At 37.7% G+C, this 13,789-nt stretch overlaps 1 protein-coding gene across 3 annotated transcripts; it reads right to left on the minus strand.

Annotated features, from left to right (window-relative positions):
* Window positions 1-1,284: 1,284 nt before the first annotated feature.
* lrrc3ca (leucine rich repeat containing 3Ca) lies at window positions 1,285-12,371 on the minus strand. 3 transcript variants are annotated; one of them, XM_056770531.1, is made up of 4 exons: window positions 7,695-8,412; window positions 6,994-7,096; window positions 6,697-6,790; window positions 1,285-4,985 (listed from the first exon to the last, which is right to left on the minus strand). In XM_056770531.1, exon 4 carries the CDS (start codon window positions 4,887-4,889, stop codon window positions 4,089-4,091), a length of 801 nt encoding a protein of 266 aa, XP_056626509.1. In that variant the 5' UTR covers window positions 4,890-4,985; window positions 6,697-6,790; window positions 6,994-7,096; window positions 7,695-8,412; the 3' UTR covers window positions 1,285-4,088. The 3 variants fall into 3 exon arrangements, with proteins under 3 accessions (XP_056626509.1, XP_056626510.1, XP_056626508.1); XM_056770532.1 differs by lacking the exons at window positions 6,697-6,790; window positions 6,994-7,096; window positions 7,695-8,412 and adding an exon at window positions 12,191-12,371; XM_056770530.1 differs by lacking the exons at window positions 6,697-6,790; window positions 6,994-7,096; window positions 7,695-8,412 and adding an exon at window positions 12,179-12,371.
* Window positions 12,372-13,789: the final 1,418 nt, after the last annotated feature.

Raw genomic sequence — 13,789 nt, forward strand, 5'->3', positions numbered from 1 at the left:
GGATTCGAAGGTCCTGAATGTGAACCTTAGAATCTGAATTTTCTCAATCAAATAAACAAAACACGGTGCATACTTGCATAGTGCAACGCTTTACACGTCTTACACCTTAAATATTGTAAATCACATACAGTACTCACAGTATGTATATACTGTATGTTCATACCATTACCAGACGCAAAAACAGAATGTTGCACATCTAAAAACTCCTTAAAGGGATAGTTCACCCCAAATAAAAGTTATTTCATCACTAACTCATTATTCCAAATACCAAACAACAATGACGTTACGGAGATGTTTCTCAAAATATATTTGTTTGTTCCTTACATTATGTTGTCCCGTTGTTCTTGTAATCACTATATGAACATGATACAAAAATCACGATATATTGAAAATAAATAGAATAATACATTGTTAAAATAGTACAATATTGCAATATACTGAATAAAACATAAGGAACTGGTTATTACATTGTCAAGTATATTCACAAAATTTTACTTTTTGGGTAAACTACAGTATGTCTTTAGGAATAAGGCTCTCTCTCACATCAATCTTAACCTTTAGTCAGAGTTGAATTGAAAGCTGGACGACAGATGCTGTCAAGTTTTGCATGGAATATACATACATATACATACATATCAATATTTCATTTGGATTGTAATTTTAGGGTATATAAGTACAAAATGCAATTGGTTCATGTGTATTGACAAAAATGAGTTTGCGTAATCATAGGTATTGTTACATGCAGGATCACTACCAGGATTTACAGGACCTGCACAAAATCATATGGCTTTTGTACAATTCAGTACAATATAGTCCATCCTTATATTAAATAAATCAGCATACTGTGCAGAGCGTTGCCCTATTCTTTATTCACAGGAAAATAGTTTGGTTGTATGCAATTCCAAATACAGCATTTTGCAATGCTTTGGAATGACCAAGTGTGTGTGATGAGAATTTGCTTAAAATGTTATTTTTGCATATTTGTAAATGTAAGATATGCTACGGATAAATATACAAGAGACAACCATTATAAATAATTGGTTGTGAATTCTATTTGTTGTGTATGAGTCATTTTGTACCGTGGTGACTGGCTTTCTGCACAGCTGTATGTCATTACGCTTGTGTGTGTATTTGTTGAATGGACTGGGATGTGTGAACAGTGAACAGTTTGATCAGGTTCAAGGATTTAATTCAGACAAAGCAGAATAAAAAAATACATTTGTAAGAAAATTGTAAAATAAGGATCAGTTAGTCATTCTTTCATAAATTGTGATTGCTGTTTATTCTTTGTTGTTTTTTCATTTGGTGACACCAGAATATGAACCGTTTAAACACATGGGGTATAAAGAAAAATAACCAGACAGAAATGATGCACCTTCCGGAGATGGCCTTTTGTTTTCTGTAAAGTTTTTGTAAAAACAATATGTGACCCTGGACATCAAACCAGTCTACTGGGTATATTTAAAAAAAAAAATTTTTTACATCATATGAAAGCTGGATAAATAAGCTTTCCATTGATGTATGGTTTGTTAGATGTATGGTCAACAATTTTGGCCAAGATTTAAAACTCCGAGGTTGCAATCGAGTATTACTCCCAAAAATAAAGATTTATTTATGGTAGGAAATTTACAAAATGTCTTCATGGAACATGATCTTTACTTAATATCCTAATGATCTTTGTCAAAAGAAAAATTTATAATTTTGACCCAAACAATGTGTCTCATTTACTAATAATTGCATAGATCTTTCGTATTTACTCACTAAGTTCACTGAGTACGCACATGAATTTTGTCTTAACCTCGTCCTAATGTTCGTGAATTCGAGTTGGCCGTGCACGAGATTGGGCATTTGCATAAAAACACACCCAGACCATCTCCATATTAGGGCTTTCCGACTAACCTTTCCTATACCACCTGTCGTCACTTAAGTCAAAATGACTCCAGGCAATCCCATGTGACGCAGTCTACAGACGCACTCTCGCAAGTAGTTCAAGTGCGCAGTCCTCAAAGTCAGTTCACACACAATAAAATGTATTTATATATTATTTGATGTATATAACTAGTATTCATAGATGAAACATACATTTTGTCATTTTGTTGAGGGAGAGAGAAAAAGAGAGAGAAGGAAAGAGACTGGTGATTTTTGCATATGTGTGCTTTCAACTGTTGATATCTTTTCCCTTATATTTAGAATAAATTTTAGTACAAAGTTTTTATGAATCATGATTTATTCATGAAATTGGTCGTATTCAAATTTGTGGGTAGGCTCAAGACTGGTTATGTGATCTAGGGTCACGTATATATCAATGAAATGACTAAAGTCTGTCATCACTGGGAGATGTTGCCACGTTGGCACTATAACCATATAACACTTTCAAGCAAACCTTCTGCATTCTTTGCAGGACTTAGACTGATGCAGAAGATCCGGCACATGCATGATCAGCAATGCATTTCTGTCTTTCACTATTAATATGAACCACTTATGTAAAGCAAATCATTTTTGTTGCATTCAAATAAATGCACAATTGCTTCTGAACCCTTCTGAACTCCTGATGTGAGATGACCACAGCTCACTCCCAAAACCCAGTGATCTGTTTACAGCGTACCAATTGAAATTAATTTTATCCTGATATTCCCTGTTCATTCCTTTGACAGTGCTGCTAGCATGCTGCTAAGCTAACAACATGACTTTCAACAAACAAAGCACAGTAAAATAAAGCAATCTGAAATAAAATTTGACTTAACAATGTTAATCAATACTTCATAACCAGCTGATCTTGCAAACTATTTTTTGAGATGCATAGGGAAATCTTATTGTAAAAAAGTAATATTGAAGTGTGAACTGGTAGCCTACTAATGATAGTGTATGAATTCAAACAAATGAACCACTTTGTATAAAAGAAGCCTGCCCATAGATAAATCATTTATAATAAACACTGTAAATTATCAGCGTTATGATGACTTTAAAATGATGCCTAGGCAGGTGTAAGTTCAAGAAATTTAAAGGGTTAACATGGATATCACTTGTAAGATATTAACTCATAGCCAGAACATTAAGATGAGCTTTGACTTTTTAATTGATCTTGGCAGACGTTCTGTATTATTCTTGCTGGCACTCTACATAAGAAACAGCACAATCACACAGTATTTGATGTGAAATACTAAGATCACGATTCACTCTAACAGCACAAACCCTTCCTTTGGTGGTCGACATCATCTCATTATTTTTAAACATCAAAAGTCATGAAACACTTCAGCAAAAATTGTGAAAGTCAACCGAGTACCCCTGTGGTATTTTCTCCTGAAACAGCCTTAACTGTGATTTATCTTACAGTGATTGGTCACGAAAATAACAAGCCAACCTGTTTATTTCTTCTAGGTCTCCACATCATTGTTGCTGCAGGGCCTCACAAGGAAAACAACTCACTGCTCCTTCAAACCAGGGGATATTGAAGCAAACTACAATGAGTTTGACTATTGCAGTCTGTGTACTAAGAGACCTGTAAAATCATTGATGCGTGCAAGATCACGTGGCTCTGTTAAATTATGAGGTCCCCTTTAGGGACAACAGTACACTTTGTAAATGCCCTGAAGGATGGGTGCTTTACGCTCCGTGCATTGCCTGCCAAATGGGCGTCTGATTGAAAAACGAAGCACAACAACTTCTCCTTTAAAAGCGTGCAGAGCAGACAGACCTCTTAGTCAAGATAAAATTGAAACTCTGCCATATCTGAATCAATTATTTATCTGGATTAGATTAGATGGCCCCTGTGATTTTTCTCTGTTTTTCTCCAGTCATCTCTATCTGCAGGTCTCCACAAAAAAGACGTCTCACATGGCCCCATTGTGGGTATTTTCGCTTCATTGACCATCAAGCGTCCTGTTACAAGTCCATCCTGGTTCTTTGGTCGGGTACTCGCCAGTCCTGATAAGTGCCTTAAACTACGAGATTGATGAGCTACAAAGCCTTCTTGTTTTTTCCAGGAGGGAGGGTTAGGAGATTTTAACTTATGCAGCTTTTTTGCCCACTATGCCCTTTGCCTTTAGGCAGCCTGAGTAGCTTCCTCCATATGAGCACATGGCCTGATGCTATACCACAGTGCTGATGGTGGAAGACTCCTCAGACTTGCCCTGCCTGCTGGGCAGAGACTTGAGATACTCCAGGTGACGCCTGGCATCTTCCTGATTGTGTCTCACATAGTAGACCAGATAGGAGATGACCATGGTGAACCATCCAAACATGGTCACCAACATGGCCACATCCGTGGTCTTTTTGAGCACCACACACAGGTCCAGGTCATTGGCCAGCAGGAAGGGCACACCTTGGGCTCCGGAGTCAGCAGGTTCTGAGGTCTGGCAGATGATACCAGTCAAAGACATGGGCTCCAGGTCAAGGTGCGGAAGGGCTGTCTGTAGCCGACAGTCACAGTGCCAAGGGTTTCCAGTGAGGTTGGATCTCGCTTTAATTCCTTCAAAGGCGTCCGGGTCCAGTGTCGTGATCTGGTTGGATGCGAGGTCAAGGAACTGTAGCGATCCTGCTAGGCCTCGAAAAGCTCCAGGTTCAAGCTGAGCTAATTCATTATGGGAAAGATCCAGTTCCGTCAGCAGTGGAAGATCATGAAAAGCATTGGCGGGGATGGTGGTCAAAAGGTTGTAGTCCAGGTAGAGGCGTCGTGTGTCATTGGGAATGTCCTGAGGGATCTCGGTAAGACCCAGGTTGCTACAACGCATGGTCTTACCACCGTACGAGCCCTCGCTGTCGGAACAGTAACAGCTTTTGGAGCAGGAAGTTGCAGCGTGATGGAAACACAGTGTCATCAGCACCAAGCTGTGGAAGAGCAACCACATAACCACAGAGTGACGAAGCAGCAAACCTGAGGATAGCGGCATTGTTGGAAAGCTGGCATAATCCCTTTAGATTGTTGCCTGTGCTGTGAGCATGAAGGAGGCTGTATCCAACATCAAGATCCCCCACAGCCTCTGATCCTGGAAGATTGAAGAACACAGTCAATTATTTGGAAGTATCTAAATGTAAAAGACTTACAATCTGTGCTGGAAGTGACTAAAATTAGCTAGGGGGACTCACGTTGGGGTGATTTTTATAACATAGATGCAGAACATGCAATACAAACCTTTTATGCAATACATTTTGGAGATGTTTGGAGGCTTTTTCAAAGATACCTAGATGGAAATCCCCTACATTTTAACATTTGATTACCTGCGCTCCCCCCGTTTCCAACCCTGCTTATAATGCCTAAGATTTATTTACACCAATGGTGTCCAATCCTGCTCCTGGAATACCACGTTCCTGAAGAGTTTTGCTGGTAGGCGGAAACACCCTTCACACAGACAATCCTCCGAAGGCTAGACCTTCCCATTTGGGAATTCTATTGAGCAGCCTTCAAAGGCTTGGCCTCTGAACACTACAACCTTCAAAAATTCAGCTCTTGAATTGGGGTGCAATCTCCACAGTTTGCTTAGTAAACTTGAATTAGATGGTTCAGGTGTGTTTAAGGTTGGTTGTAGCTATACTTTGCAGGACAGCGGCCATCCAACAGGATCGGAAAGCCCTGATTTACACCATTGAGTATTAAGGAAGGCCAAGAAATTTTTAATTTAGTCCGTTTATTTTGTTTACTTCATGCCGAGTCCCTTTTCGCATCCTGAACATATACTTTAAATGCATATTACAGACTTTATTATTGCATTTGGCTGAAAGTACATGTGATATTTTCCAGAAATTATTATTTCAATATTCTTCAGTGCAGTGGGACCGCTTTGATTGGTGTCGGACATAGCAAAAGGGGGCGGGCTTTGAAAAGGGTCAATTTACTTTGACAAAGACTTTGAACATCAATAACCCAACATATTGACAGAGGTATTTTTGTAAATTAGTTATTTTCAACTGGCCTTTAATTTCTTCAATTCAGATTAAACAATGAACTTGCATCATCCCATATAAATTAAAGAAAACACCTTTTCAATTGCTGTTTGGTTAAAGTGCTGTTTAAAAACAAAAAGAAAAAAGTAAATATAGAGGTATTTAGTAATATTGTCAAAATACTAAACGTACAGTATAACGTTATATAATAGTAAGACTATTTCAGAGAACATTTTTAGATTTTATAATTTACTTTTATTGGTATGTGTTTAGATACAATTTTAGTCATGATGCAAATCTTTTTCCGCGGCTGTATATTTTACATTTCACGTTTCCCAGTCTTGCTGTACAATATTGTGATTCAATGTTCTTGATGTCCTTTAGACCTTTTTTGAAGCCAACTCATTGTTTAACCACAAATCAAATAACTCGTTCGCTGATTTTATTTCTCTTGACACAAGTTCTCATCAATCTCTAGTGATTTGAAGATCTGTACATAGCCTGCTTTGATTGGCCCTAATTAACTTAGAATAAATTACATCCCCTATACCTGCATGTGTCTGAGTATAACGCACACGCAGAACGCGCACACACCACCATTGCACAGAAATGACACTCAGCAGTTAATTGATGCCTGAAAATTTGAATGTACTGATGTCAGCGTGCTGTTTCAATTGCTCAAAGCAACAGGGGATTCTCTATTATTGTTTTTCACTATCCTTGTGTTTCTTCTGCTGCAGAGAAAAGTTAGTTTCACACAATGAACAAAATCCAACGGTGAACATCCGCTCATCTTGCTAACAGGGGAAACGTTACCTTGAAGTGACTGATTGAAATCCTCAATTCTCAGCACTGCCACAGGCATTAATTTTCCAGGAGTGGTATTAAATGACATGGTGTAGGAACAAAGCTTAGAGAATATAAAAAACATTGAGTTGAAAGAAGTTCTCTTGTTCTGATGTAAATGTTTCTTGAGAATTTTTCTGCTCTTTGAGGTTTTTCGAATATTATTATATTCAATAATCAGGACGCAGAAGTCCTGCTTAACTGTGTTAAATCTATTTCAGAAGCTAATTCTTTGGCCTTGGCTGGCAATGCGACGACACAACTTACTTGCCCTTGTCAGAGTCTGATTGATGTTGGATGATGTAATGAAAAAAGCACTGAGCGGTAAGAGTGGTCTGCCATGGAAATCTTACTTGGGAAGTGTTTTCTACTGAGAAACAAAACCAAGTGGAAAAAAATGATATACATTGGAATTACCTCAACAGAAACATTAAAACATACAGTAACTTTCTTAACAATTGTTTTTTACTTAGAGGCGAGGAACCATTCACTGATGTTATATTGAATTCACTAAACCAGACATTCATTAAAGGGTTCAGCGGATAATGAAAATTTGCTGCTGACCTACTGATGATATATTAACATTGTATGAAGCGAATCGATCAGTCCATGCTGAACGTTATTTACAATACAATTACAGACAATCCATAGCTTCAGGAAAACAGTCTGCGTCTGCATTATTAAAGATGGGGTAACACACGCAGTTTCCGCCAATGTTATATTAATCTTGAGTACCTATATAGTAGTAATGCATACGTTGTGTCTTCAAAGAGTATTTAGTTTGATCATATTTATAAAAGAGAGATACAGCTGTACAATTATTTCCAGAAAAGACGAGTTGCTGGAGGCAGGCATGGGGGACGGAACTACAGCAAGACCACACAATACATCATCGCACCATTAATTTTTGTTGTTTACATTATGCATGTACGGGCCGATTGCCAACAAAACACAGAAATATGACTTACCACGTGCAGTTCATGTCTGGCATCTTTTAGCGCTGGGACCACTCCATCTATCAGTTTCAAAGAAATCTCCAAATCCTGCGTCATATCCACCGTTTATATAACATCCATCACTTATATGCCGTGAACAAACAAACACACCTCAACTTCTCTCACTATTGCAAAAGTAACAAGCTGCAGCTGCAGGAACACAGCACAGCCAATCTTGATAAGCGGGTCAAGTTCCTAGAGCTCATCGCGTATTTCTTACGCCTTGCCATGGGCATGGTTTTCTTGGAGAATTGACCAATAAAAGGAATTAGATCCATGTTACTTGTAAAAAACTTTCCGAAACAAGATGGATGCTGGGGGATTGTATCAAGCACAGAAATGCTACGTCATACGTTCAACAAGTTGACCATGTTAAGACAGCACGTTTTCAGCTAAAAAGTTGTATTTACTTCTCTACTGAGGAAACAATGTTGCCACATCTTGGATGGCCTGACAGAGAGTATTAACAGTCATTTTCATTATACAGCCCAACTGACCCATGAATAGTTCTTCACAAAAACCCATCAAGGTAAAAGCCACATTTTTGCGTCAGCTCTTAAAACTGCAAAGTAAAATCGCTAGTGTTAAAAAAATTAAATGTAACACTCACAGTGTATATATAATCCACATTCTCAAAGGGTTGATTATATATACACCGTGAGAGTTAATGTGGCATTTTTTAACACTGAAAATTTTGCTGTGTAGTAGAATCAATCCTGCCAATTGCCGTCAACTCAAAACTGAATCTGCATTTCGTAATCCTTAATTTTAATGCTAGTACTTAACCTGGCTTTGCCTTAACAAAAAAGCAGGTCGTTTAAATATTGTAGATGGAAAAGACAGCAGCTTGAGCTGATGTACAGTACAAGAGAGGCCAAGCAAGAAACACTGCCTGCTATTCGAACTGCCGTTGCCATTTTGGATATTTAATCTCCCCATCGTCGTGGTCAGTAATCCATAATAATAGTTACACTAAAGACACACCTCGTTTTGTTCAAAGTGCAAGTAACGATGAACGACAACTCGTCTTGTAATTCAAACTTTTTTATTTATTTTGTCCCGTAAGCCTCTAAAAATAGCCGTCTTCCCACTTCGGCTCATTAATATATCAACAGCAACATATAAGAAGCGGCTATCCCCTTACAAATCTTCATGCTCTAGAAATAAACTCCCTTAGTTTGCGAAATAACTAGTTTCTATTTATCTATGTTTAAATGTTTTTAGACCTTTTTAAAATGACATCATCCACCGATATCAGTAATAAATCTGATAATAATATTTACTTCAGCTTTTATTACCCACAATTTTGAAATTCTTGACCAACTCATCCAAAAGGAATTCAAGTCAGTGAGATGTAAATGACAAATGGCGGTAAACCTGCCGCTGCCCACTTACGCAGATTAAAAATGAAATCGATCTCTAAGTACCTCTTAGTATCACATAACAAGTAGGAGTCTTCTAAAGGAGGGAGTGTGTGTGGATGGGAGGGTGGAAATAAGACGTTTTGGACCAGAATGCCAGGCAAATCGAGCCTAAACTGAATGCTGAGTGAGAGAGAGAGAGAGAGAGAGAGAGAGAGAGAGAGAGAGAGAGAGAGATTAACACAACTTTCATGCTTCACTAACCAACGTCTGCTCCTGCCAATACAAACCAAGACCATTTATTTAGCCAGTATAAAAGAAACCTAAAATACTGATGGTGATTCTAGCCGGGCTGAAAGTGGTCAGATGTGCGCTGAGAGAAATGCCTGTAAGAGAAAGGTGGCAAGGTGGTGGAGGAGAGGTTAGATAAGAGTCAGAAGCCGCTGGAAAAGCAGTAGCGTTCATGAATATACAACAGGGTTCAGTCATGACATTTTCGCAAGCGATAGCGTGGGCCCAACACATGAGGAGAGACAGGCGGACAGGGAGAGATGAGGACAACAAAGACTTCAAATTGTGACTCGGGGAGACTTTAACTGAGAGGGCCGACAGAAATCAATGAAAGCTCAATGGCACCGGAGACGGACGGAATCAAAGACGGAAAAAGACGTCCGAGGGAAGCAAGTGGGGGGTGAAGAGAAACCACACGGGATGTTTACATGATTCAACAGAGAGAACAAGAGAGGAAACAAGAGAATCTGAGGAGAGAGTCTTACATTACAGAAGAGAAGAAAGAAGAGAAGGATGAAAATAAGGTTAAAAAGTTCAGGAGGAACATTTTGGGGGAGAGAACCGGTGTGAACCTGCAATTAAAGGCAAATGAACCTGTTCAGACTGGAGAAGGAAAACATATAAGTGAAATCGGTGATGTTAACAACCATTTCAATGGCACAACATAAATGGAAAGTCAATGAAAGCTTGTTAAAACTAGTAAAAATGTGGTTATACAAATAAATGTAACAATACACCAAAAACATGATTATTTAACATTGACTAGAATTGAACCATGGTTAATTTTCATAAGGGAGATTGGAAACCGGCTATGTTCCAAAACACGGTGGAAAGCTTGTTCTGCATGAACTTCCAACATCTGTGATCAAACTCTCAATCAAGAGTCCAGAATATGGTGACTACAACAAAAAATACATTACACAAGGACCGGGAAAGGGGGATTGTTATCTTGACCGGCATAAACCGGTTTCACAGAGCAGACCTGAACTGAATTGGATTGCATTGAGAGACGTGTCATTGGATGGAACTCGACTGAGATGATGATTGTCCTGATAATGCCACTTTGTCATTTCATTAAACTGTGATTCTTGTTCACTCATGCTGAACTTAAGCATTATGGTACACAGTGTCCAGGAGAGAACGATGACCCTTGACAGCTCTAATGATACAGTATGATTGGGTAATGTTACAGCTTGAGAGCATTACATGCTACTTGTTTATCGTTTTCTTTCTTTTTTTAATAAAAGTATCTGCTTATGAATGTTGAACATTTGGACTCTTGATGAAGGCTGGAGATGAGGTTTAATACTTGGATAATAATCACAAGCAACGGGGCTGTAAAAAACCTTTTTAATTCTAAGGTAATAAATATCTTGTCTGGTTTGCACTTTTGTCAGCTTGGCACACACATTACATCCTTAGCAAATCCCCTGTCCTCTGTTGGGGAAAATTACACTTATTGATAGATTGCTAAAGAAAGTTCATAATCCCAATCATAAACATTCTTTAATTATTTCAGGTTACATAAAAATGTCCTTTATGTTGTAACATTGAGGTAAACACAAAAAAACATTTTGATTCAGTTTTTAGAGTCAGGTCTGAAAAACACGTAGCCCTCAAAGATACAGGTTTAGCGGGAGCAACCGAAACTGGTGGTTAAAACCAACAAGTTACATATTATTGTTGATATGTTAATATATTTCTAATCTGTTAGGAACTACTTAACTGTAAAATAAACTGTGTCAGGTAAAGCTCATCGTCATCAGTCTTAAGAAAACAGTTCATAGCACACTGTCGTGTTTTCTCATCTGTAGCCTTCTTCAATAATTCATTTCAAACAATGTCTGAGCACTCGTGAGCGCTGCCAGTGTGTGATAGTTTACGCTGAGCCCTGGGTCAACCCTCTTAATTAGCACTGTTTTCCCAAATCAATAATCTACATGGACAGAAAGTCGACCTTACCATAAAGCAAACAATATATCACCATGTCACACGGCTCTTTCTCGTATTATCTTCAAGGTCAAAAGGTGAAGAGGCAAATTAAGTGATGCATAATTTAAGTGCAGAATTTATGAGCTTCATGTCTTCACAAACATCAGTCAACTGGTAAATAACACGTTGTCATGTAAAATTAAAGTTGTGGTTCAACAAACGTGTCGACACATTTACAGCTGAAGCATGGACTCAGACAACTAAAGTGTGCACATCTGAATAAAGTTTGGAGATATAAAATTGAAATCAAGATTTTATGAATTATCTTTAAATTACCTAATCGCATGAATTTATTTTAAAGGTGAGTTTAGGAAGAAATGTCTCTTTTGGGTAGCAATGTGGTATTTTCACTTTTTCTATTGTGGCACGTTACTAAATTTAAACATTTAAAAAATAAGGTTAAGAAAACACTAAAAACATTTTGACAATATAAACAATGTGCTAAAATATCATTACAAACAAAACAACACATAATATATGCATCCTTTATATTCATCATAATTCATACTATAAATATATATAAAAATTAAAATATCTATATCAATAAAAATATCAACAAAATAAATATATTGTCACTTCATAATGGGCCATGAAGTCACATACTAAACCATGAACTCCGAAAGAGAAATATTGTTATGCATTAAGAAATAAAACTCAAAGTTAGCTATGACAGCTATATGAGTTATCACCACGCCTACAGTCACTCTGCACTTATCAGAAAAACTGAAGTATATCAGTATATTATTCTCCTGTTTAAACGCGTTGTCGTGCGTAAACAGTGCGCGTTCGCAAACAAACACAAGAGCGACTCACATGTCTGCAGACCTCTGAGATCTCTTCTGCTCGTCGCCGCAATCGCCTGCATGCGTTTGCTGTAGAGAAGGGAGCTGTTCGCGCAAATATTCCGTCTGCTTTAAGTGCTGGAGATCGGCACGCACGCACGGACGGACGCAGCGCGCCTGGACGCGTGGAGAGAGTGCGAGCGCACTGATCAGTTTCCACGCAACGAGCGGCGCACATCCACTGAGCATCACAGCCTACAACCAGTTTAATTACGTCAATCAAGAGTTCAATGTTCATTTCTTTTTTTTATATATATTTAAAAATCCCAACAGTATTTAAAACTCTTTATTATACGGATCAGTCTAACAAGTCATAATCCACAACAGGAATTCTAAGATCATGAAAATGTGATTTATTTTTCTTTAGCCTATACTTCAAGCTGGTCTGAATGGTTCCATGGAGAACCTTTATACCTTTCTGTTCTTGTGGTAGTAAATAATACCAGAGATAATAAATAGGTAAGAAAAAGGGTTCTTTTAAAAACTTTTCATTTTGTTTGTTGAGCAGACCAAATAATTCCTCTTAAAGATCAATGTGCTGCAATTGTAATAAATAAAGCCAATGTATGACACTTAGTGGAACACATGGATTACATAAACAGTAATGGTCAAGTAACCTTTGATCTAAAATAACTTTTATTTAACAGAAACAAACCTTATAAGGTTAGACCACCGACATCAATCCACACTTTTATACCAAATCTTTTTATTGCTGTTTTGATTGAATTCGTCAGAAACAGTAACAGTGAGATATTATCCATTATTAATCCCCTTCATTATCCACCCTTAATCCATATAATCCATATATAAAATAAACATATTACATAAAGGTTTTTTTAAAGTGTAAACAGTACACAGAGATATTTCATATATTCCTCTTTGAGCACATTTTCTCTTTAGTGATAACGTTGAGCCCGTGGTGCCTGTCATATTTAAAGGTCAATCTGTGCAAGGATTGCTGATGGAACTGTGGATGTAGAAACATGACATGTTTCATGTTCCTTCCCTTCATGACCACATGCTGGTTTAACTGGAACATTGCACAGAACCCCTTAAACGGCCTTATCACATGACATGTGTGCATTAAAATCTGTAATGAACAGTATATTCTATCCCATAACTCTCATCAAAATCATCACAGAAACATGCATTTTTACAAACAAGAGTTGTTTAGTTTTAAATTTACATGTAGATTGTTTCAAATGTATGAGTGTTTTAAAAGTGCGTATACATTTCTATACAGGAAAGGATGCAGCAATGGCATTTTGCAAAGTGGCTTCTGGCTAACAGACAAACAGCTCTGTACTGGTTTCAATCATGCTTAATCTCCTAATGTGACATGATCACTGTCTCTGAGAGTAAAACATTGATTATTGGAATTTGCTGCAGGAGGAATCAGCAAGGGTTTGCCATAGTTGACTATAGTATTAATATAATAAATCTGTTGTTATACAACATTTATAAAACTGTGTTTCATTTTCACAAGTAATATTATAAATATGTTCTCACTGTGCCAGTATGCAGCCTACCAAGAACCCGACAATACCGGCTGAAGCAGACCAAAGCAACCTCCCGGTAATAC

Source organism: Triplophysa dalaica, chromosome 17, assembly GCF_015846415.1.
Source record: "Triplophysa dalaica isolate WHDGS20190420 chromosome 17, ASM1584641v1, whole genome shotgun sequence".
NCBI classification, from domain to species: Eukaryota; Metazoa; Chordata; class Actinopteri; order Cypriniformes; family Nemacheilidae; genus Triplophysa; species Triplophysa dalaica.